Consider the following 25842-nt stretch of genomic DNA (forward strand, 5'->3'; position numbering starts at 1 on the left):
TTGTGTTCCTGCTCTTGCTATCTCTCTCTCTGTCAAATAAATAAATAAAATCTAAAAAAAAATACATATATGTATATATATGTGTATATATGATGGCAGACTTGTATCCAGAATATATAAACAATTCCTACAACTCAATAATAAAAAGAAAACAAGTCAATACAGAAATAGGCTAAAGTCTTAAACATATATTTTCACAAAAGAGAACATACAAATAGATAATAAACATATGAAAAGTTCTCAATCATTAATCATCAGGGAAATGCAAAATTAAAACCACAAAAACATTCAATTTCACACCTACCAGAAAGGCGAAAATTAGAATGACTGGAAATACCAAGTGTTGAGGAAAATGTGGAACTGGAGGTAATATACTGCTGCTGGCAGGAGTGTAAAAATGACACAAGAACTTTGGAAAACTTTTTGGGAAACTGTTCTAAAGTTAAAAATACCCTAAGCTTATGACTCAGAAATCCCACTCCTACTATGTATTTACCAAAGAAAAATGAAAATATGTCCATAAAACTAGTTGTATGAGAATGTTCATGTAGTTCTATTCACAACAGCCCCAAACTGGAAGCAATGCAAACGTCACGCAAGTGAATGGATAAATAAGTTGTGGCTTATTCATCCAATGGAATTCTACTCAACAACAACAGAAAAGGAACAGACATGCCAAAATATACGTATCTCAAATACATTATGTTGATGAAAGTAGTCCGAGATAGTTCATATTCTATGACTCCATTTAAATGTAGTTTCAGAACTACATTTCTAAACTAGAGTGATAAAAATGAGTACATAGTGGGTTGGGCAGGGAGGATGGGCTTGGATAGAGAAACATAGTAAATTTTTGGGAAGAGTGAAAATGCTCTATGTCTTGATTGGGGTGGTGGTTGTCACATGGATGTTTACATGTATCAAAACTCAACAAACTACTCACTTAAAATCAGTGCATTTTAATATATGTACATTTTATCTCATAAAAATATAAAAAAGTGAAATAAAATTAAGATACTATGAGAAAGGAAAAATTTAAAATGAGTGGTTGGAAGTTAAATGATTACCAACTTATATAGAAATGTTGGAAAATAAAGTTGAGACAACTGCTCAGAATATGGAACAAAAAGCAAATAGATAAAAACATAAGAAAAAAGATAATAGACCTAATGAGTCAAACCAAGAATCCAAGAACCACCTTATAGGAGTTTCAAAAAGAAAACAGAGAAAAATAAAGGAGAATAAATTATGAAAGATAGAATAGGAGAAAATTCCCCACAGCTGAAGGGAAACGTGTACTTCAAATTAAAAAGGCTTATGATATTAAGGAGGATAAATGAAAATACCCACACTGAGACATTTTATCCTAGCTCCTTTCAGTGAGTTCATTGCAAGACGAATGAACTCACAAGACATGTCATCATAAATTTTCAAAGCATCATGCAAAACTAAAATTTTTTAATCACTCCAGAGAGAAAACAAATAGTTTAGGCATCAACAAGTTGTTAAGACTGTCATTCTCATCATTTCATGAGCAATAGTGAAAATTAGAGGACAACAAAGCCTTGAAAGACTTAAGGAGACATAATTCTGTTTCTTTATCCTACTGAACTATCAATCATAATAGCAAAAATAATTTACAGCCATATGAACATTACAAAATAAAATTACCATCCACATACCTTTTTGAATAAGTATCCTTAGGATGTATTCTACCAAAAGAGAGGAGAAAAACAAAAAACAGAATATGTGTGGTTAAGAAACAATGTAATTTACCAGATTGTAATCTGTTCAAATTAAACAGAAAGTGATTGGGCTTCAAAGGAACATCTTCAAGCAGAGAAATGGAATGGAAGCTTCTCATACAAAGAATGAGAGGACATGGTGAAGAAAGCATGTGATGGGAGGACTTTGTGAAAAAAGCACATGTACCTTTCCCCCAAAAGTAAACAGAAAGTCCTTTGTAAAAGTGAGGAAGGTCAAAAGCTATATAGGAAGTACCCAATCCAAAAAATAAATCACACTTAACTATGGCATAATTTTTTGTCATCACAGAGGAAGAAAGAAGTCAATTTGATGTTAATATTACAAGTCTTCTCCTTAGTGTGGCATAGGGGTCATGAAATGAAGACAATGGGAAGGAAATGTATCATGGCATACTTTTTGGCCCTGGATTTAGGAATATTTACAAAGCCATAATATTGTAACATTTTACTATTTTTTAGCACACAAAAAAGCAAAAAAATTGTAGTTAAGAAATACAATATAGATATTATTAACCTTGACAATGTATAAGTAAAGGTCCAGATAAGGGAAAGTGGGAGTGGTGGATGTAGTTTCTGCAGTGGTAAAGAAGGTAGAGTCATTACTTTCCTCATTTTACCAAATAAGGAGCCCAAATATATTTTTGGAAATTGACATGAAAAAATAATTTTTATATATTATTTAAAATTATAACATTAACCAATATGAAAAACTAAAAATTGTAATAACTAATTAAAACTTTGGAGAAGAGAGGTTGGGGATAGTGTGGGTTATCTTAAGAATTAAAAAAAAAAAAAGAATGGGCATTTTAACTTATTATTCAACATATAGACCTAAAGTTAGAAAAGATTAAAGGTGGTCATTTCTGATGAAGAGGACTAAGGGTAGGAAGGGGGACACGAAACTGTTGCATTTTATTATGCAATCCTTCTATTATTATGCTGTTTGACTTTCAATTAGACAGCCTCTATCAGACAACTGAAAATCAAATAACCAAATAAAGAAAATGCAAATCATTCAAAAAGATAACATACTAGTTAGCATAAAACATTTCATCAATATTCCACTTCAACTACCTCCTAGATGGGTGCACATAAAAAGGTTCATATGTACAAAATATACACATAGATTTGTTCACATTTGGTGAGTGGAAGAAAGCTACTAAAAAAAAAAAAGCTGAGGTGAGGGATTAGTTGAGTAAAAACAATGTAAGCAGAGGGGTTTGAAAATTCATTCATTCAACAAATATCTTGAAGCTGTTTGAAGTCAGGTGTTTTTCCAGCTGCCTGGCCAAGGACAGTGACTAAGACACAATCCCTGCCCTCAAAGAACTTTGAGTCGAAATGAGAATGGGGGGGAGGGGTTGATGCTGATTTCATCATGAATAGTTCACACATTTCTTCAACGGGCGAATAATACTAGTTCATTTATTTTATATACATTCCCTCAAAAAAGTTGTCTTTCTGTCCCAAATACAAACAGGAACCAAGGGGCCTTAAAAAGCAACCACTGACAATTCCAATTGTTCACATTCTCCCGCTCCCCAGGGAATGTTACATCTCGACAACTGACTAAACCTTTGAAACCAGAAACAAAACCAAGACTTTATATCTATGGTAAGTAACGGAGAGCTGATTCCACATTCTCTAGCCTCTTCTTTAAACCTTCCTTTGAAGCAGTGATGCAGTGGTTACTCTCAAATGGCTGCCTACAGTTCCCAAAGGACTCAGGTCAACTCGTGGGGGGAGAAGGGGGAGCGGGAAGGCGGACATTAGCTAAGGATGCGCACAGTCCTCAGCAGCAAGCAGCTCCACAGGTTGGCTCCCCTTACTGTGGGACAAGCCGGGCCACTCGCTGCACTTGACTTTCCTCTACCTCCCACCAGCCCCACCCACTACGACACACAAAACTGACAAACCCAAATACCTGCCTCTGAGTGTGGGGACGCAGGCGGCCACAAACACAAGGGGATGGAGCTTCTACACAGGGCCCCAGCTTGTTGCTGTGGCTGCTGCTGCGGCCGCTACTGCTTAGTGTACCAGACCCTGCATTTCAGGTGCTTCTACAAAAGACGCCGCTCCTCGAGCGCCGGGGTTGCCCTTTGCCCGCTAGCTAGAATCCGCCGAAATTTCCAGCTCGGAATCTGGCCAGGAGCGTGAGTCTGACTCTCTCCACTGACAGCTCCCAGCTCTCCCCGCCCCACCCTCAATTCAGCCGGGCCATTTCCTCTGACCTCACAACTTCCACGACACAACGTTGAGGAAAGACCCAGACGTCCAGCGTTTTGCCCCTTGCCCAAGCTGGTGACAAAATGTAGACACCAAGGAAGAAGTGCAGGGGGATTGGAGTTATTGGTTAAGGAAACAGAAGACGGAGAGCGTGGTGTGGCTGCGCGCAGGAAGGGGGAGACAGAATTTGGAGTTAAATCGGTGGAACGCTCAGGCGTTTGCTGGGGACACCTCGTTGGGTCCTTTCTCAGTGCTGTCGTGTGCGGGAGCGTGTTCCCAACTGCTCCGGACTGAGGCTGCCCGAGTGAGGCTCCCCAGGTTGCCTTGTCCACCGATTCATGTGAGTGACGCCCACCGAGGGTCCCGGGTAGGCTGGTTGAGTTCGAAGGAGTCCCCCTTCCCTTGCTCGACTTGGCGAGATGGGACCTGGCCTGCCGAAACTAGTGGGAAATACGCTCATCCCAACACCAGGCTAGAATTTGAATTCATTCCCTCAATACATGCCTCGTAAATAAATAAATAAACAAAAAAGAAACATTCACGAAAAGAATAGTTTTAGGTCTGTTTTCTATATTTTGGCAAAGGTTGCAAAAACACCCCTGGAGTTATTGCCGGTTACCACTGCTATATAATTTGAGTATCTCTGGGACTCATTGTTCTCAGAATATTTAATTTTTATTATTTACCTTTTTAAAAATTCTGACTTTTGACACGTGTTTTAAATCCTAGTAGGAGTTTTAAGATAGTTCTAAAAAGTACCACGTTATGTAGCATGGTAATAAAGATGCTCTCCATATGGGGTGATTTGGCAGGTTACGAAGCAAATGGAGGAACGAAGATTGGAAGGTTAGATTAGGAATTGATGGTGGGGGGGAGAGAAAAAAGTGATTAAAATTACTATAGTTTATTAATCCTGATGTACATGCTTTTTCTCATATTTACTTTTCTAAAATTGTCATGCATTTTATAATTGTTGTCTTAAAATCACTATGAGCTAAGTGGCACTTGTGACATAGTTGTCAGTGCCCCTACTTGTGCATGCTTGGTCATAACTGTCAATATTGTCATCAGTTCAGTTATGTGTAGTGTTAGTATATAGTAGTTGACTTTAATCTCCATTTTAAGTATCCTTTATATGATGAATTACCATTAAAATGAAAAGTTAGTATGTATGCAGAAATATAGGGAAACAAAAGAGTTATATAAGATAAAAATAGGGCTAAATTTAAAAGAGATTTTTCAAATAATACAAGATGTGTGCTTTTTTTCTTTCTTTTCTTTTTTTTTTTTTTTTAAGATTTTATTTATTTGACAGAATGCGAGAGAGGGAACACAAGCAGGGGGAGTAGGAGAGGGAGAAGCATCTTCCTGCCTGCAGGGAGCCCGATGCAGGGCCCTATCCCAGGACCCTGGGATCATGACCTGAGCGGAAGGCAGATGCTTAACGACTGAGCCACCCAGGCGCCTGTGTGCTTTTTTCTTAGTGGTACATAAAATGACAGAGCGTCTTATGATTGGAGCCATTTTACAATTGATGGCATCTTAGATTTGATGAAATACAATACTTACGCCGTCTAAGAAGAATATAAACCTTTACCTAATTGAAATTCTGAAACAGTGAAATCAGGTGTTTTGGAAGGTAGAGAGACACTTCCAAATTTTTGTAGAATTCCTATATTATAAAGGAAAATTGACAACCTGCACTTAAATCTTCCATTTCAAAATAATAGCTTATTTGTTTATATTTGGTCCCTAACGTTGAAAACCTGGGGCACGGAGTTTGCTATTTAAAAGGAATTACTGGATATAAGACTGATGAATCACTGAACTCTACCTCTGAAGCTAGTAATACACTATATGTTAATTAATTGAATTTAAATTAAAAAAAAGAATTATTGGGGCGCCTGGGTGGCTCAGTTGGTTAAGCGACTGCCTTCAGCTCAGGTCATGATCCTGGAGTCCTGGGATCGAGTCCCGCATCGGACTCCCTGCTCAGCGGGGAGTCTGCTTCTCCCTCTGATCCTCCCCCTCTCATGCTCTCCGTCTCCCATTCTCTCTCTCAGATAAATAAATAAAAAATCTTTAAAAAAAAAAAAAAGGAATTATTGGCAATTTAGAATCAGAGTGGGGAAAGACTACTGGGGAAATTGCTGAGATAAAGGGAAGCCATTTGGAAATGACAGAAATCTCAGAAATAGCCTTTTGTATATGTTTTAATGATTAAGATGTCTAAATTCACGTATTTCATAAAATCAGCCTCAGCTTTGATTAGTGGCATCTTACAATGGCTTTTTAGGTCTAATGAAATATAATGAATATTGTCAACAAAATTAATGTTAAGAGGCAGAATAATTTAGATAATACTTTTCAAATGCTTTTTGTCATAAAAATAAAGTCTTTTTTTTTTTTAAAGAGTTTTTATTTATTTATTTGACAGAGAGAGTGAGAGAGAGAGAGTACAAGCAGGGGGAGTGGCAGAGGGAGAGGGAGAAGCAGGCTCCCCGCGGAGCAAGGAGCCTGATGCAGGGCTTGGTCCCAGGGTCCTGGAATCATGACCTGAGGCAAAGGCAGCAGCTTAACTGACTGAGCCACCCAGGCGCCCCAAGGTCATTATTTTTTAATTTAGTAAAGGAAAAAAAAATCTAAACTATCCAAGAATTCTTACTATCCAAACAGAATTAACATCTCGTGGACTGTTTTCTCTTTTTTTCTCTATGTGTTTTATATTTGTAATTACTGTGCGTGCAGTTAAGTATTATTTCTCTGTGTAATTTTTTCCTCTATGTAAGTGTTTTACATTTATGATTACTGTGCATGCAATTAAATATGTCTGTTTTATCTCCTAATCATTAAATAAAATTTAGTGCAGATTAAGCCAGTATTCCCAAACTCTTTTAGAGGATACTATTCTAGTAAATGTTCATAGGTGTTCCTTGGTTAGGATTCTGTGGTTAAATACATTTAGAAACTCTACAGAATTATGTCTTTTATAGAAATTATAGCTTGGACATTAAAAGAGCTAACTCCAGAATCAGACAGACGGTAAGTTTTAATCCTTTTATTTACTAACTAGTCATATGACCTAAGGCAAATTAATTTTAATTCAAATTTTCTTCTGTGTATAATGGAAATAATTACAGTATTCAGAGGTGATCTATGTAATGCATTCAGCCAGCCCATAATAAATACTTTGCAAATTTTATCTGTTATTATTTTATTAACATTATCATCTGTGAGAAACCCTAAGTCTATTAGCACATTGAAAGCTCTGAGGAGACTAAGGGAACTTAAAAGTTATGAAATTCGGGGCGCCTGGGTGGCTCAGTCGTTAAGCGTCTGCCTTCGGCTCAGGTCATGATCCCAGGGTCCTGGGATCGAGCCCCGTATCGGGCTCCTGCTCCGCGGGAAGCCTGCTTCTCCCTCCCCCACTCCCCCTGCTTGTGTTCCCTCTCTCGCTGTGTCTCTCTCTGTCAAATAAATAAACAAAATCTTTAAAAAAAAAAAAAAAAAAAAAGTTATGAAATTCAACAGGTACTCAATGTAAAGTTGAAAATCACTGTGGAGCAGTTGGCGCACAGTAATGAAATGAGCACTAGGTTGAATGGTGCAAGATCTGTCTGAGCTTTAAGCTTTAAGTTGTTACTAAACTAGCACTGTTGCCCTAAACATAACCTCATTTAAATTTGTTTTTCCAATTTACTGTTTCCCTCATTTGTCTGAAAGCTTAGTGAATACAAAGAACATGTTTAATTTTGCTCTTTACTATAAACCCAGCACATGGCTCAAAATCAGGAAATATAAGTAAAATTGCAGTCGTGAACTTAAATTTTTTTATAGGGGCCTGGCAGGTAGCGTAAATGGCAGACAACAGGGAGTTGTGCAGTCTGTTTTGCCTTGCTTAAAGCATTCATCTTCAGCTGTTTCGATCATTGTTAACCCTGGAACACAAAGACATCCCTGATCTCTGTGGTGATAGTTTGTAATCCGTAGAAGAGACTAGAGATCAGGACCAAACTCTGAAAAACATAGGCATTAAAGGGACAAGTCAAGAAAAAAGAACCCTAAAAGGAGGTAAAGAAGTAGGAAGTGAAATCAGGTGAAACTATCCTCATTTTATAATTAAGAAAATAAAGCACAGAAAAGTTAAGTAACTTTACCAAGGTCACACAGCCTATTAAGTATGTGATTCAACCAAGATTTGTTGGCTATAAATACTGCTCTTCTGCTGGTGCTAGTGATCAATATCTGCATATTGCTAGAAAGTATGGACATAAACTTATGCATACTACTTACATTTTTGAAAGTTTAAAGACAGTTAATTAACACGTACTAGAAAACCTGTTTCCAGAGCTTCTAATTCTAAAAACAATAAATAGCTCTTAGCATTTGAGAAAAAGTTGTGTCAACATATAGACCTGACTAGAAGCTAATCCAAAATATCTCAAAAGGCATGTTAATTTTGACATCATGAATAATATTGCCAAGATAACCAATTATCTAGGAGTAGAGAAAAAGTAGACACTGGTTAACAGCTAGTGTGTTTTATAATCATTCCTAAGTTTTATTTTGCCAAGAAAACTTGATTATTACCAGAAAAATGACTGTGCTAGCAAAAGATATTTCCTCTCTTCTTTTAATGAGGCTTCCTTTGTAGTGGTATTGCTGATATTGTGGCAGTTAAGGTAGTTACAAGTAACCTATCACTATATGATATATGTTGTAAATGTTAGAAGGTTATTAATTATTGTGTAACCAAATAAGGACTTTGTCATAAGTAATTAGGATGTAGAGTATTTTCAGGTTTTAAATTCATACACTCTTAAGTTTGTGGTTCACTGAATTTTTTTTAAGACTTTATTTATTAGAGCAGGTTTAGATTTGCAGCAAAACTGAGCAGAAGGTATTTAGTGAATTTTTCTTCTTTTTTTCTTTTCCTTAAACCAGAACGATTTATATCATTTTCATAAAACAGTTTTTCTCTTTGTATTCTTGGCCATTTGTATGCCTTTGGCAAAATGGTACGTATGGCTCATGCTGGATTGCTTTGCCTTCTGAGCTAGAGCTGAGAACTGTTAATATTAGTCCTTAGAAGACTTTCACAAGGCATTCAGAGTGAAATCTACTATATGCCACTGAGTGTTCCTTCTTTGTGTACCAGTTGTTTAAATAATCTTAAGTCTATTACCTTTAGAGTTTCCATAATTATGATGACAATATCTATTTGTAGGGAAAAGTGCAAAGATTTTCAGTTGACTGTTGTCTTATTGTATTCCCTTGGACAGGAGTCCATGGATATATTTTGTACACTATTATAAACACAAAATTTAGAATTAATGTAAATATATTAAAATTATCACCCCTGTAGATTGTTTACCATTCAGAAAGAAATCAAGGTGTGGCTTAGCCAAATTACCTACTATATCTTAATATCAGTTTCCATAATTTGTATTTTTATTATTTGTTATGTTCTTAACCTTTAAGAAAATGTAAAAATCATAGCTAAGGATCTACAAAATATCATGCCCATAGGTAACCCACACTACTGTGAGCTTCTTGAAGGTGGGGATTGTACATATATCCTTTGTTGTGTTCCCAAAATTGTGCTCAGTGCCTGACATTTTTTAGCTATGTGCCAAAAATCTTGAGTATTATTCATGGTATCTCATTTTGCAATGTATCAATGCTATGGAATATATAAAATTATCTCCATTTTACAAATGAGAAAACTGAGGCTCAGAGAGGTTAGGTAAGTTGTTGAGGGGCAAAGGGTAGGATTTGATTCAAGGTCTTGTGATTTCCAAGTCCATGTTCTTTTTATTAAATTACTTTTATCTCATTACTCTTGTAATAAGTTCTTAATATTCTAAATAAGGAGGAGAAATAATAATATGTACCTTAAAGTATTGTGATAATTAAATAAGTTAATATTGTGAAGTGCTTAGAAAAAGACCTGGCGGGCGCCTGGGTGGCTCAGTTGGTTAAGCGACTGCCTTCGGCTCGGGTCATGATCCTGGAGTCCCTGGATCGAGTCCTGCATCGGGCTCCCTGCTCGGCAGGGAGCCTGCTTCGCCCTCTGACCCTCCCCCCTCTCATGTGCTCTCTCTCTCTCTCATTCTCTCTGTCTCAAATAAATAAATAAAATCTTTAAAAAAAAAAAAAAAAGAAAAAGACCTGGCAAATACTAAAGACAAAGTAAACACTAGATATTATTATTACCCAGTAATACCTATCAGGAAATTTGAGATGACTTCTGTCATCCATAATTATTTTATATATGAGTGGTTTATTAGGATCACTGTCCTCTGTCTCTGTTCTCAACATTTTAAGACTTCATGGCCTATGAAGTGCCTGGTTGTCTCAGTTAAGCATCGGACTCTTGATTTAGTTTCTGGTCATGATCTCAGGATTGTAACATTAAGCCACACGTCCTGCTCTGCACTCAGCACAGAGTCTGTTTTTCCCTCTCCCTCTGCTCTCCCCCACCCCCGCTTGTATACTCTCTATCTCTAAAATAAGTAAATAAAATATTTAAAAAAAAGACTTCATGGCCTAAATATGTTTTTCAGTAACATTTCCCTTTGTTATCAACATGTTTTCCTTTTATTTTTCATGTTTTATTTATATAGTTATTTGGTTAAAAAGAAATCCATTTTTACTGAATATTTCAAGTGATATGCAATCCTCAGTCCTAGTTATATTTCAGAATTTAAAACTAGACCTTAATCTAAGCAAGTATTTGTAGCGTTATAAGCAAGTATATAAAATATAGAGGTATATATTTTTTATCAGTATCATTCAAAGTATTATCACTTCCTTTTATCCTATTATTTCCTCTTAGTGGCTCTATGTATGTGTTTAATATATTCAGCTCATTTGTGTTTATGTTTTGAAACATTCTTTCTTAAACTTATGCCTGTGCTTCAATATGTATTACAAAAGTCATATTTTATTTAACTCACTTTTGTAACTGTATTTTGCAGATAGTTAATAGATTTATCAACTCAGTAAAATTATATATTTTTTTTCTCTTAGCCTAGGATTTATGATCTCTATTTTGCGAATTATTGTTAGTCTTAGTTTGAAACTGTTTTTGTGTGTGTCAGGACATGAATTTCATGTTTTGCTGATATTTGTGAGATAACTTTCTGTACCTGTTGGCAAATTTATGACAACTATTTTACACTTAAATCTACTTGTTTCTTATCAGTTAAGATATTAGTTGACTAGGGATTTTTCTAAAGCATATCACTAAGGTCACATTTCTTTTAATATTACCTCATCAAATTTTTCTTTGCTACAAAAGTAAAAGCTAACAAAGTATGCTAAATCAAATACTCCTTACTTTTCTTGGGATAGCTATTTTCACCTATTGAATATATTTGATTATTATGTTAGACTACAATAGAGAGACCTTAAACTGAAAGAATGCTTACTAAGGAGGATATTAAAAGTCCAGAAGAACATGGCTTTTTTTTACTTTAACTTTCTTCATCTGTTTATTTGTACTTTTCTCTAAAATTCTAGAACAACATTTGAGGAACAACAACAGAATATTGTGTTCATGTTTAAAAATTGGCTGAATTTAAAGTTGATATCTTCATTTTCAATTTTTGTACCTTTTTATTTGTTTGCTCTGTATTTTTTTAAACTGTTAAATAATAGTCCGTATAGAAAATTAGCAGTTTACTATGACTTTTTCAGATTAACCTCATTTATATTTTCTTCACTTACTAACAACTTTATTTTTATCAGGTTTTTATTTTTTTCGTGGTTCTGTATTATAAATTGTCAGTTTTAGCATAAAGTTTTTTGAGGATTGGTTCTCTTTTTATAAAAAGGTAAACATTTCAGAATGTTCTTTATATAGGATGGATATTGCATAATATGAAATTTTCAAACAATCTTGTATTATTTGTTCATTTTAGCCAATTTTTTCCTTTATCAAAAAATTTTACCATTTTATTGTCTAAAATCAGAATTACTTCAGCAATGCTTATGTCATTGTTATGCTTTATATTATAAATTGAAGTTAATCAGGTAAAAAGTTTGTAGTAGTATTAATGATTAATTTTGTCTTTTGTCAGTGTGACTATTTGTCTTAATATTCAGCAGTTTAAACTTTAACATTATGAGTTAATCTCAGAATGTTTGCTTATACGCATTTTTGTGCACACTGACAGGATGTTTTCTAATTTCTATGAATTATAAAATTAAAATTACAATAATTTTCTTTTACAGGGGTCATAGTATATATGCTGATGTTATTTCTGAGTAGGCATGTCATTAATATTCATATAGTCCTAATGTTGATCTTTTTGTCCTTCTTAATTCACATGTTCCTCCTTAAAATTGTACATAGTTAAATAAACAGAATAGTTAAATAAACAGTAGAAATATCCAATATACAAAAAATAAACACTAAGAATTCAGCAATTCTTAACTTTGGAACACAGGGGTGGCACTCATTTATAGCTTAGTTAAGGTTATTGTTATTCTTTTCTCTTAGTATTCCTGTTTTGCATCATAATACTCTGCCATACGTATTTTAAAGCTTTCTTTAAAACTTTCCAACCTAAAATGTGGTTAAATAGCATCTTTTTTGCATTTAGGGAAAAAAAATTGATTGCTTCTTCCAAACATACTGAGGCATTAGTTGTTAACATTTCTGCCGTTTGGTTTGTTGCTCTATGTCGGAAAAGTGTTTTTCTAGTGTATTGAGTTGTTAGAATAGAAGATATTTTTCCTTTCAGACTGCTTGCTCATAGTGTCGTGTACAATAAATCTATTCTTTCTATGGCGTAATTTACCACCTTTTATTTTTTCACTTAGGATTTTCTGCCGTTTCTTGGCAAAAATGGCAACTAATGGTGCTGTTCTGAAGAGACTGGAACAGAAGGGTGCAGAAGCAGATCAAATTATTGACTATTTAAAGCAGCAAGTTGCTCTTCTTAAGGAGAAAGCAAGTAAGAGATTTTGCATTTTTGGAGGAGATACTTAAAATGAATTCCTATATGGACAAGAGCACAAAAACTGTGTTTACCCCATAAATATACTTCATCATCTTGATGGTAACTTTTAGATTCCTTTACTATTTTAATTTTGAGTGAAATAATATTCTGGAATTGAGATAAATTAGAATTGGTATATAGTGAATGTAATGTAGAGAAAACAATGTATTATTTTAAGAGGGCTAAAGGAAAATTAACGTTTAAAATAAGTTCATATAGAATTAAAGATTAAAATGAAGAAAATTGGGTAAAATCAATTATGAACTCAAATTTATCTCCTCTAAGAATATATACTTATATTACCCTCTACTTAGAGCATTTTCTGAAATGATTTTTACATTTTTTCCAATACGTCTTTAAGTTTTACCTAGGAATTGCTATGATATATACAAAAATATCAAATCTGAATTTCTGCTTTTAGGATTTAGGTTGATTTTTGTTTAAATATATTTTTTATTTCTCAATAACCAATGTTAATGATATGATGAAAATCCCCAAGTCTTTTAGAATAACTAATAGAAATAAATGCTTTTCTTTGCTGCATAAGATTGTGAATGGTTACAGAATCATAGTTACTCTTCAGAATATTTTTTCTTTATTAATTCTTTTTTCTTAATTTTAAAATACTGTTTTAATTATTCCTTTTTTATGTTTTGTAAACATTTTTTCTTTAAATTCTTAAAGGATTTCTTGTTATTTTTCTTAAAATTTTTAATTTTTTTTCCATTAGTAAGGTAAAGATTAGAGATGATCAGTGCTTCTGTGTGAATTTTTTCTCATATGGGTCGCTATTAGCTTGACTAGCATTTCAATTTTGCTAATCAAAAAAAAAAAAGAAAAAGGAACCCTTGTACACTTACTGCATATTTATTCTTCACCTTTATTATTTTTTGGTAGCCTATCCTGAGTGGTTCTCAGTCCCATTGTTCCTATGTTACAATAAATATTTTGTAAAATCTCTTAATACCCTGTAAAGAAAATATTTCTTAGATAAAATAACCTGCCTATACACATAATTTCAAAACATATGTTAACCGTGTATGTAAGATAGAGGAAAATTAAGAAGAATGTAATATATAAATTGTAGTAATAATGAAAATGTGTATTTTAGTGACTAAATACTTAGGCAGGACTGTCCTACCAGACATAGGAGAGAGTCCTATGCTGTATGGTTCCCATACATGGAATCACCAAGAATGCAATAGATATAATGCTAATTGGTATGAGTTTGTATTTAGTTTGCCTTTATGTAGGCAACTCTGATACCAAAAACAGCTTTCAGGTATGTTTTTTGTTTATTCAGAATGATGAATAATTCTTTAAGGAAAGCTGTGAACAAAACAAAGTACAATCTACTCTCAATTTATAAGATACTTGATTTATAGAAAATTCAGGGTGTAATGAAAATGTTTAAGAATATTTTGTGTTTATATATAAAAAATAGTGTCAAGGCTCAAATAATTAACAGGATTTTTCACCTATACAAATGTACAGTGGGTTACTAGAAAATTCTGCAGAATGTGAGACAGCTCTTCATTTTACAAGTATATCTAGCATATTTCAGGACATCTGACATTCCTGACTCCTGCCCAGTAAATGCCCAGAATGACTCCTATTATTTGTGACAACCAAAAATAACTCCCACAGATTTTAAAAATCCTACCTAGGGAGCAGTACCAACCCCACTGAGAATCACTGTTTTTCTTTTATTCTTTTGTATACCCTATTGCTCACCTTTAACACACATATCTTGAGGAAATCTTTGAAGCTATTTCACTCCTTGAATGTTTGGCTAGCTCAATGTCTGAAACATTAGGAGTAAAAGATTATTCAGGTACTTTTACAAGGTAATGATTAAAAAGAAAGAAATGAGAAGTTTTTTTATGGTTTGTTATCATTAGATCTCTGGCTTTAAAAAAATAGTATGTCTAATACTTGCCTCATTTTGACAGTTTATCTATGGTTGATACTTTAAGTCCAGTTCTTAAGCTGTCATTAGCATCTTTATGGAAGCTAGGAAATGCTTCATAAACAAATTTTTTCTGTTCTGTTATTATTTCACAGGTTTTCTTGCTTTTTCTCTATGTTAATTAACATTTTATTCTAATAAATATTAATGTTTGCCAATTCCTGACATAAAGGAATTGGCAAACATTTAGTTATTGGTATTATCCTAGTTATGTTTATACTGCTGTGCTCTTATCAGGTAGTGTTCATAAGAAACCTCTTAGAAAACATGGCTATATCTTACCTGGATTTTCTTAATCCTAGTTTTGCAGGCAACTTTGAGAGAAGAGAAAAAACTTCGAGTTGAAAATGCTAAATTAAAGAAAGAAATTGAAGAATTGAAACAAGAGCTAATTCAGGCAGAAATTCAAAATGGAGGTAATTAAATATATAAATGATAGGTTGTTTTGATTTATAATAATTATATCATTAATTGTTAAATTAGGTATTATACTTGATTTCTCATTTTATCCCCACAGTAGCCCTTCTCATGCAATCTACCTCCTCTACAGAAGAGAAAATGGAGACTTAGAAAAGGCAAATGATCTTGCCTGAGTTCATGCAAAAAGTGCAGACCCCGGGTGCAAACGCCTGTGCTTATAGTGATGTTGAGCATGTTTTCATGTATTTGTTGGCCATCTGTATGTCTTTGGAAAAATGTCTGTTCAGGTCCTGTGCCTGATTTCATTGGATGATGATGATGATGATGATGATTTTTGGTGTTGAATTGTAAAAGTTCTGCATATATTTTGGATATTAAGCCCTTAAGAGATGTATCATTTGCAAATACCTTCTCTCATTCAGTTGGTTGCCTTTTTATTTGGTCGATGGTTTCCTTTGCTGTACAAAAGCTTTTTATTCTGGTGTAGTCCTATCAGTTTAGTTTTGTTTTTGTTTCCCTTTCCTCAAGAGGTATACTTAGAAAAATGTTGCTGTAGCCAATGTCAAATTACTGCCTATGTTTTCTTCTAGGAGTTTTATGGTTTCAGGTCTCACATTTAGGTCTTTAATCCGTTTTGAGTTTATTTTTGTGTATTATGTAAGGAAGTGGTCCAGTTTCATTCTTTCGCATGTAGCTATCCAGTTTTCCCAACACCATTTGTTGAAGACTTTTTTCTATAGTATATTCTTACCTCATCAGGGAAATCCTATTGTATGCCTGAAACTAATATAGCTATATGTTAACTATACTTAAATTAAAAAAAAAACTGCTTTTAATCTCTGTGCTACATATTTCAACTTGATCATCACTGTTCCCTATTAGTTATTGAAAATAAGCTGTAATAATATTTAGCTGACATTTATTATGTTTTACTATATGCCAGGCACTGTGTGCCAAGTGCTTCACGTACATTATGTGTTTTATCCTTAAAATTTTGTGTACACAAATGTCCTTGTTTTATACATGAGGAAATAAGCCTACAGGTATAATTTGCCTGAAATCATAATTTTAAGTTAATCAACTCAGCAGGTAATTATCATTTCAATTATTATGTTGTAAATAAAATTTAAAATTTTATTGAATTATTTTAAAGGTGACTAGATAAACTTACATCATTATAAAACAGTGATAATAATAGCTCTATTACAATTTCAAAGTACCATACAGAAAGGCATTTGATTGTATTATACAAAATCCTTCCTAGGTGAGTTAAGGAGGCCCAAGTATAAAGTCTTTCTTACTACTTCCTTTAGAATTATCCTGTCAGTGAGTAAATTATTTTGAGTGCTATAATATGAGCTCCACCCTTAGTGAGCTAAACAAAAGTAAGGAAAACTCAGTATAATGTGTGCTTACAATTATCAACTAAAGAGAACATTGTTTGTCAATCTGATCTTTTCCAAGACAAGGAGATTTAGAATACAGGTACAGAATTAAATAAATAGTTAAAATATTAGCAATATAAAACTGCTTTCCATTTTACCAGTTCTAAAAGATTACCCTGGAACATTTTAAACTTTGATCTTATTAATGAAATGCTAAAGCACATCAACAGTTTGAATTAATGTATTGCATCCTGTCGAATAGTGAAACATTACACAGGGGTAGATGGAGTATCACATTACTAGAAGCAAGAGCCTCTAGGGAACTTAAAAATACCTCAGAAAAGTGATCTGAATATTGGCCAGAATTTAAGCCACATCAGAATCCCTCATAAGATTATGTTTTTCCATATTCACTAGGCTATGAGAGTGTTTTTAACATTGCTGAAGGAATTTTCTTCCTTAAAAAGTTGTTTTTTGAAATAGAATTACGTCTCTCCATTAATTCTGATATTGCAATGACTATTATTAAAACACTTTCCCAGTTGATTGTTCAATAATATAAAAGAAAACCTGAGTGAAAAACATGCCATCTTGTCAAACCATGAGAGGATAGTCTCCCGAGACAGACTGCTTGAGTATAAATTCTTATTTTCCTACTCACTGTGTGTGTGATGGGCCAGTTTTTTGACTTCTGTATGGCTCATGTTGATCATCTGTAAATGGGGATGTGAATAGAACTTACTGTTTTTAGGGTATTTATGAGAATTACAAAAGTTAGTTCATGTAAAGCATTTTGAAAAGTGGGACATAGACCATAATAAATACTAGTTATTATTGTGTCCATAATTTTCTCAGTTATTAGTGATTAAATGAGAATCATTTATTTAACTTTTATCATGGTTAAAATGTACTTAATTTCTTGGCAGCCTTTTTATAATCTCAGATAGTAGAGACTTGATAATCATATACAGTGAATTTTTCTTTTAAAAAGAGCTCATAATGACTTTATTTTATTTTTTGTATCAGTGAAACAAATACCATTTCCATCTGGTACTCTGCTGCAAGCTAATTCCACAGTTTCTGAAAATGTGATACAGTCTAGACCAATAACAAGTATAACTTCTGGTGCCAAAGAACAGATAGGAGGAGGAGCAGAAGAAAAGAAGATGAAGGAGAAAATTGAAGTGAAAGGTATTTTTAACCTTTAAGGTTATTTGGTTCTTGACTGGTTTATCAGATGTCAACATTTTTTATAATAATAGTTGTGTCAAAAAGAAAATTGAAACCTTTATGAACTAGAATAAACAGTATGGTATTGGAACATAGAAACTGGACCTAAAGGATGTGTGAAGATTGACCAGGTCAATAGGGTAAGAATGTGGTATTTGAGGTAAAGTATGTTTTAACATAACTAAAAACATAGAAAGTAGAGATTAAGCGTAGGGGCCCATATGTAGTTTGGTATGACCAAACTTTAGTGTATATTCAATTTCAGAGAGGTCACAGGTAGAAAGTTAGCTTGGGTCTAGTTGTGACGATAGGAAAGGGATATTCTAGTCAAAGGATAATGTCTGAACTAAGGCATGGGGGTATAAAAGTTTTAGGAACCCATAAAAACTGGAGTAGAAAGTGTATCACCATCCACTTAGACAGCCCGACTAGAAATCTTATAGTTAACCTCACCCTGTTGTCCTCCCTCAATTTGCTTACCTAACTGACCACCAAAACATAATTCCTATCACCAAAACGTATCTAAAACCCAGCTCCGTGGCTCCAGTTTGTTTGGTGCTACCTTTGTTCAGGTTCTCATGATCTGTCATTTGAATTAATGTTGAAGTCTCGTCTTTTCTAATTTATCCTTATCTTGCTGCTGAAGCTATTCTAACCATAAATCTGACTCCTTTTTTACCTAGTCTCCTTTACTCCTTTATAGACATCATTTTTCCAAGTATGTCTAAAAAAAGTGCTTTTATAATTCATTATACACACCTCTCATAACACTTATACTCACTTAAGAGTTTTTGGAAAATATAAAATGGCTGAGGAATTTGTGAATTAACCTAAGCCAGTTTAGCGTCTAACACTTGCCAGTTCCTTTTAGTAAAGATCGGTAACTTTTCTTGGAAGTAGTTAGGGGTTGTTCATCTTCTACATAACTTCACCACTAGGTGGTATGGTTACAATGAAAGCAAGTCAAACTAATTTTTTCACTTTATAAATTTATTAAGAAGTAGGCACAAAACAATCAGACAGCCTGTTCTAAGTAGGATGAAGTTCATACCCAAAGGAAATTACATTGCATTTGTGACTACGGGATTAATCAGTCTTCTAGTCAAATGAGACAGCGGAGTCTTCCTTTGTGGGAGGAAGAGGCACCCGAGACCAAATGGAGCTCTGTGTCTAGCATGCCTCTGTCCAGTGGTACTTTTCTGTGATAATGGAAATGCTGTATAACTGCAGTATCCAACATAGTAACCTGTAGTCACGCATTGCTACTGAACATTTTAAATGTATCTAGTATAACTAAGGAGCTGAATTTTTTATTATTTTAAATTTAAATGTAAATAGCTGTGTGTGGTTGGCAGCTACCGTATTGGACAGTGCTGGAATACAGGGCTGTTCCACTGGCCTTTGGCTGCTAGAATTGCCAGATTCCAAAATTCTGTTCATGCAGAGGCTGTGGTTACCATACAGGCTTTCTAGACTGCCACATGTGAGCATCACTCATTTTTTAATGAAACATTCTTAAAGTCTTTTATGATGACTAAGTTCTTGGTAGAGATTTGGATGTTTGCAGTCACCTCTGAAATGTGGATTCCTGATAAAAAGTATTTCAAATACCTAGGAAGTAGATTAAAGTTAAAAATACAGGTTGATATATAGACGTAATGTTATACTGCATTATATCAAATACATAGGTTATCACTCAAAGGTAACTGCTATTAAGATTTTTGGTGTATTTTCTTCTAGTAATTTTGTATATTTATTCCTGTATCATTTGGGTTTTACCGTTAAAAAAAGTCTTTGCTAATATTTTACATGGAAAGTGGAATTTTTTAAAATTTGTTTATTAGATTAAAAATTGCCCATTATTTTGAGCTAGCTCTACCTCTTCTTTTGTAAACTGTTTTTGTATAAATTGTGAATGTCCTTACACAAAATCATTCTTTCCCACTCCAGGCAGAAATATTCATCTCTGTGTTTTTATATTTCTTTGTGTACGTAATGTTTGTCACATATTCATTATGTATATCTGTCTTCCTTAAAAGAGATTTTCAGTGCCTTAGATCTCAGTAAATATTTGTTCAAAGATTAAATAAAGGTAAGGTATAGTTGAAAAGGAGTGCTACTAAGTCACAACTGCGTGCTTATCTCTACACTGCAGATTGCAGGTAAATAAGTTTTTATTTTGTTTTACATTTTTTTTCTGCTAGAGAAGCTTAATGTAAACTTAAGGACTATGAACTCTTTACAGGTTGCATTTCCACTCAGTGACCAAAGTAATCAAATGCTGTAAGAATTAGATTATCGACATATAAATAAGAGGAGGATTTTTATTTATTTTATTTATTTTATTTTATTTTTTTTTAAGATTTTATTTATTTATTTGACAGAGAGAGACAAAGCGAGAGAAGGAACACAAGCAGGGCAAGTGGGAGAAGCAGGCTTCCTGCTGAGCAGGGAGCCCGATGTGGGACTCGATCCCAGGACCCTGGGATCATGACCTGAGCAGAAGGCAGACGCTTAACCATCTGAGCCACCCAGGCGCCCTAAGAGGAGGATTTTTAAAACATAATCAGAATAGGGGCGCCTGGGTGGCTCTTCTGCTCAGATAGTTGCTGTGGATAAACCTAAAGCCCTAATAAGTCTGAGAAATACAAGAAGTAGAGAAATTTGTTGTATACTTATTGGTGTGTTTAACTGAAGAGAGAAACATTTTATCAGTGAAATTACATTTGATTGTAGTTCATTCTCTTAGCTGGTACTGATTGTGGTGTTCTTCCTAAATAAAGTATTTTTCCCTTTCTAAAGAGTCACAGTAAAAATTTTAAAGGATTTTCTCCAGCTCTGTTTCGGGGAAAGGCAGACTTTCTCAATAAAGGTCCTTTTAGTAAATATCTTAAGTTTTGCAGACCATAAAGTCATTGTCACAACTACCCTGCCAGTATCCATAGACAATATGTAAATGAATGAACATAGTTTACCAACTTCTACTCTCTGTCTTTAGCTAGAGATTTAGACAGTTATTCAACTGAGAAACAGCCAAAATAGGGCTCGAGATGTTATGACTTGAATAATTCTTTCCTTTGTTATTATTTAAGTGAAGGGAGGAGATAAACACTTTCTTTTAAAGCTCATCAGTATCGACGTTAGGGAGTTTTTTATAGTTTATCTTGTTTTTGTTTTACTTCTGATGTTTAACCATTCATAAATACTTTTTAGGAGAGAAAAAGGAGAAAAAACAGCAGTCAGTAGCAGGAAGCGCTGACTCTAAGCCATTAGATGTTTCTCGTCTGGATCTTCGAGTTGGTTGTATCATCACTGCCAGAAAACACCCTGATGCAGATTCTTTATATGTGGAAGAAGTAGATGTTGGAGAAACAACCCCAAGAACAGTTGTCAGTGGCCTGGTGAATCATGTTCCTCTTGAACAGGTAATCTGTACAGTTTAAATTACTTTGGCATAGATGTCACTTTTTCTTGATGTTTTTCCATATAATTTTGTATTAGGTGAGCCAGTATTGATTAGTTCATTTGATTAATTTTAATAAAATAAATTTCACCAAAAAAGTACATTAAAACTACCAAAACTTGCAGTAGCATTGTAAATTAGGATCAAATTCATGAAGGTAGAAAGAAGAAAGATGCATTATTTTTTCTCAGTTTTTAAAATGTTTTTAGTTTGGTATTTTATGTATAATACAGTATAAATATTTTTATCATCATTGTTCTGTCATGGAATTTTATTACTCCTTGATTTTTTTAAATCACTGTATATAAACCCAGAAAGCATCAATCTAAAAAGTAAGAGTAAGAAGAAGTTGTCGTTGTCTTTTTTTTTTTTTTTCTTATAACTCAAGAAACATTTTCATACTTGAAGTAAAAAGAGGAGAGGGCATTATGGAGCTTAAACTTATAATTTTTAATGGTATTTCTCTATTTGTTAAAAACTAGATGTTTTGTATTTTGTTGTTACTTTGGTATTTAAAATATGTGTGTGTATGTGTGTATAGACAGACACACGTATGTATTTCCAATGACAGTGGAAAAAATTAGGCAGTAATGATTTTAATTTGGTCTTTCAAGACATCTACAGTAATTTGGAGTTACCTGTCTCTTTCTTCTGCTCCATGGTGCTTTGGAGATACTGCAAAGGCTGTAGATTTTAACATTAAAATAGTTCTTCTCTGTTCATTGCTAACTCTGTTGCTTATTGGCTTTGTGAATGTGGATAAATCCCTATATACATTCATTCATTCATTCATACTTTCAGATGCAAGTATTTATTGGACACCTGCAGTATACCAGGCACTATTCTAGACAAGGGATGTAGCAGGGAATTAAAATGATAGGTCGGTAGGTAGGTAGGTAGATTTGTTTAGAAGAAAAAAAAATCCTGCCTTTGTGAAGCTCACAACTCTATGGGGGAGTCAGAAGATCATGATATATAGGATATTAAATAGTGGTAAGTATTAAAAGAAAGAATTTAAGAGTTGTTGGAGTTAGGATGATGTCATTTTGTATAAAGTGGTTAGGGAAGGCGTTATAAAGAAAATGACTTTAAGTAAAGCTCTCAGAAAATGAAGAAAAGTCCTATGTCTCTGGTAGAAGAGTATTTCAGGCAGTTCTAAGTCGGATATATGCCTGGCATGTTCAAAGAACAGCAGGAAGCAGTGTCATTATAGCAGAGTAAATAAGGGGGAATGTCATGCAATATGAAATCAGAAATAAGGATGCCAAATGACATAGGATCTTATAGATCACTATAAAGACTAGCTTTTATTCTGAGTGAGATGAAAGCCGTTGGAAAACTGTGGAGCTAAGGAGAAATGTAGTCTGCCTCATATATTGATAGGATCATCTGGCTGCTCTGTTGAGGGGAGAAAAATGGAAATAAGGAGATTAGTGAAGAAGTTTTTCTTATCTATAAAAAAAGATAGACTTGGTTCATGTGTGTGCTTTTTTTTTTTTTTCCCTGTTTAACATGCATCTTGTGTAGGACCAGGACTTCTTCATAACTACTTATGAAGTTAGGTTCATAAGAAGCCCTGGAGAAAAGAACCAATTGATTTTGAGCCAACTCAAATTGGAAAAACTTCTCCTCCTTTGGGCTTCATCTTTTTTGTTCCCATGAGTTGCAGACAATATCTTCTCTTCCAAAAGCTGTCATTCATAGCCTTAAGCAAAGCTATTTATATACACATCTGTATCTAACCTATCAAGGCAGTAATATTAAACATTCTATAAAGCAGGAGCACTTTGCCCCCACAAATTGCATACTGTACTGTGTAGATTTGTGTATTTTTCCAAGGTAAAGGTCCATGGATATCATCTGATGCCTTAACAATTGCATATAGCTAATCCTCTTGTTTTTTCTTATACAAATTTGCTATAACTGTTTTTTCCTAAAGTGGCAATTTAAATTATTTGTATGAAGATCTTATTCATGAAGATGTCCGAAAAGGGGGCCTCTTGAATTTGAGTCTTAGGCCTATTATTATTATTATTACTATTATTATTATTATTTTAAATCATAGAATCAATAAATTTGCCATAACATTTGTTTATAAAACCATCTTTTATTTAGAATGTGCCTTTTCTCTTCTCCTGCAGTGATAGTTCTCTTGTGTGCCATTTTATTTTAAGCCTATTGAAAGGATATAAACAGTTGTGTACCTATTTTTGCTAATTGGGGAAAATAATTAAGACACTTCAACTTTTGAAGATTAAAGAAATCTTTATTCACTTCTATAACAAATTGTAGAAATAGCCCTAAATGTTAATTGCAGTGTACATGATGCTTGAGTAGTTAAATGATCAGCAGTATTTTTTTTTTGATATTTGTTACTGAAGTCTATTTGACTTGCAATGTTATATTAATTTCAGGTGTACAATTGTTTCAGTGATTTAACATTTCTGTGCATTACTCAGTGCTCACCACAATAAGTTAGTCACCATGAAAAATTACTAAAATATTGACTATATTCCCTATGCTGTACTCTTCATCTCCGTGACTTATTTATTTTATAACTGAAAGCTTGCACTTCTTAATCCCCTTCACTTATTTTGCCCATCCTCCCATCCACTTCCCTTGTGACTACAAGTTTGTTCTCTGTATTTAAGAGTCTGTTGTTTATTTCTTTTGTGTTTTAGATCCTACATGTAAGTAAAATCGTAACAGGATTTCTTTTTCTGTTTGACATATTTCACTTAGCATAATACCCTCTAGGTCCATCCATGTTGTCTCACATGGCAAGATTTCATTCTCTTTTGTGGCCAAGTAATGTTTCATTATATCTATATTTACATTATGTACATTACACACACACACACACACACACACCCCTTTATCCATTCATCTATCTGGACACTGGGATCGCTTCCATATCTTGGCTATTATAGATAATCCTGCAGCAAATACAGAGGTGCATATATCTTTTTGAATTAGGGTTTTCATTTTCTTTCGGTAAATACCCAGTGGTAGAATTATTGTATCATATGGTATTTCTATTTTCAGTTTTTTGAGGAACCTCCATACTGGTTTCCACAGTGGTTGCACTGGTTTATTTACATTTCCATCAACACTGCATGAGAGTTCTTTTTTCTCCACATGCTTGCCAACACTTATTTCTTGGCTTTTTGATAGTAGCAATTCTGCTTGGTGTGAGGTGATATCTCATTGTGGTTTTGAATTGAATTTCCCCAATGAATAGTGATGTGAGCATTTTTTCATGTATCTGTTTGCCATCTGTATGTCTTCTTTGGAAAAATATCTACTCAGGCCCTCTGCCCATTTTTAATTGGATTGTTTATGGGGGTTTTTTTTGGTGTCAAATTGTGTAAGTTCTTTATATATTTTGGATATTAATCCCTTATGGGATATATCATTTGCAAATGTCTTCTCCCATTCGGTAGATTGCCTTTTTGTTTTGATGATGTTTCCTTTGTTGTGCAAAAGCTTTTTATTTCGGTATAGTCCCAATAGTTTAATTTTGCTTTTGTTTCCCTTGCCTCAGGAGACATTATCTAGAAAAATGTTTCTATGGCCTTTGTCAAAGAAATTACTGCTTTTATGGTTTCAGGTCTTAGAGTTAGGTCTTTAATCCATTTGAGTTTACTTTTGTGTACGGTATAAGAAGGTAGTCCAGTTTCATTCTTTTGCATGTTCCCAGCACCAAATATTGAAAAAAACCTTTTTCCCATTATATATTCTTGCCTCCTTTGTCATAGATTTTCTGGGCTCTCTATTCTATTCCATTGACCTATATGTCCGTTTTTGTATGAAGAAGACACTGTTTTGATTACTACAGCTTTGTAGTGTATCTTGAAATCTGGGATTATGATATCTACAGTTTTGTTCTTTTTCAAGGTTGCTCTGGCTGAGGATATGCTTATGGCTAGAATGACTTTCTCTGATGCCTGTTCTTGATTGGGCAGGGTTTACTTCCAGTGCTGTTAAGGGGCTTGTGAGCTCAGTGGTGGGCCAGCACTCATCTTAGCTGTTTGCAGTTAGCCTCTGCAACAGGCATATGAAGGGCAAAGCTTGCTCCCCGCACAGCCTACAAAGAGGCCTTCTTGCAGGAATTGTGGTTATGCTGGTGTGTAGGGTTATCTCCCCTTCTTTTCAGGGCACCAGTCACTTTGGAGTGGTCTAAGCCCTTGCCGGCCTGCTGTGTAGGATCTGCTTTGGAAGGGCATTTCCTGATGCAGGTAGATTGGGGTACTTGGCTGCAGGGAGTGCTGGGGTGGGGGGCATGTGGTGTTGGTAAGTTAGATGAAGAGGGATAATACTGGCTCCTGGAAGCTTCAGACCATCTAGGGCATAGAGGGCAAGAAAAATGACATCT

At 34.2% G+C, this 25842-nt stretch overlaps 2 protein-coding genes across 7 annotated transcripts in view; one reads left to right on the top strand and one right to left on the bottom strand.

Annotated features, from left to right (window-relative positions):
- The window catches only part of TBCK (TBC1 domain containing kinase), a 227777-nt gene extending 223803 nt beyond the window's left edge, over positions 1–3974 (bottom strand). For 2 of the 4 annotated variants that reach the window (XM_036094767.2, XM_078069050.1), the window contains exons 1-2: positions 3695–3974; positions 1683–1712 (exon numbers count right to left, since the gene is read on the bottom strand). The gene's annotated coding sequence lies outside the window, so the exon portion shown is untranslated. Of the gene's footprint in view, positions 1–1682; positions 1713–3690 lie in introns of all 4 variants that reach the window. The other 2 variants (XM_078069049.1, XM_036094769.2) reach the window with 2 other exon arrangements.
- A 239-nt stretch (positions 3975–4213) lies between these two features.
- The window catches only part of AIMP1 (aminoacyl tRNA synthetase complex interacting multifunctional protein 1), a 31255-nt gene continuing 9626 nt past the window's right edge, over positions 4214–25842 (top strand). Inside the window, exons 1-6 of one of the 3 annotated variants that reach the window (XM_036094774.2) lie at positions 4252–4332; positions 6986–7034; positions 12822–12955; positions 15272–15385; positions 17801–17965; positions 21218–21429. In XM_036094774.2, coding sequence (XP_035950667.1) covers positions 12847–12955; positions 15272–15385; positions 17801–17965; positions 21218–21429 — 600 coding nt within the window. In that variant the 5' untranslated portion in view covers positions 4252–4332; positions 6986–7034; positions 12822–12846. Of the gene's footprint in view, positions 4333–5321; positions 5479–6985; positions 7035–12821; positions 12956–15271; positions 15386–17800; positions 17966–21217; positions 21430–25842 lie in introns of those variants that run through there. The other 2 variants (XM_036094773.2, XM_078069052.1) reach the window with 2 other exon arrangements.

Source organism: Halichoerus grypus, chromosome 3, assembly GCF_964656455.1.
Source record: "Halichoerus grypus chromosome 3, mHalGry1.hap1.1, whole genome shotgun sequence".
Classification (NCBI taxonomy): domain Eukaryota; kingdom Metazoa; phylum Chordata; class Mammalia; order Carnivora; family Phocidae; genus Halichoerus; species Halichoerus grypus.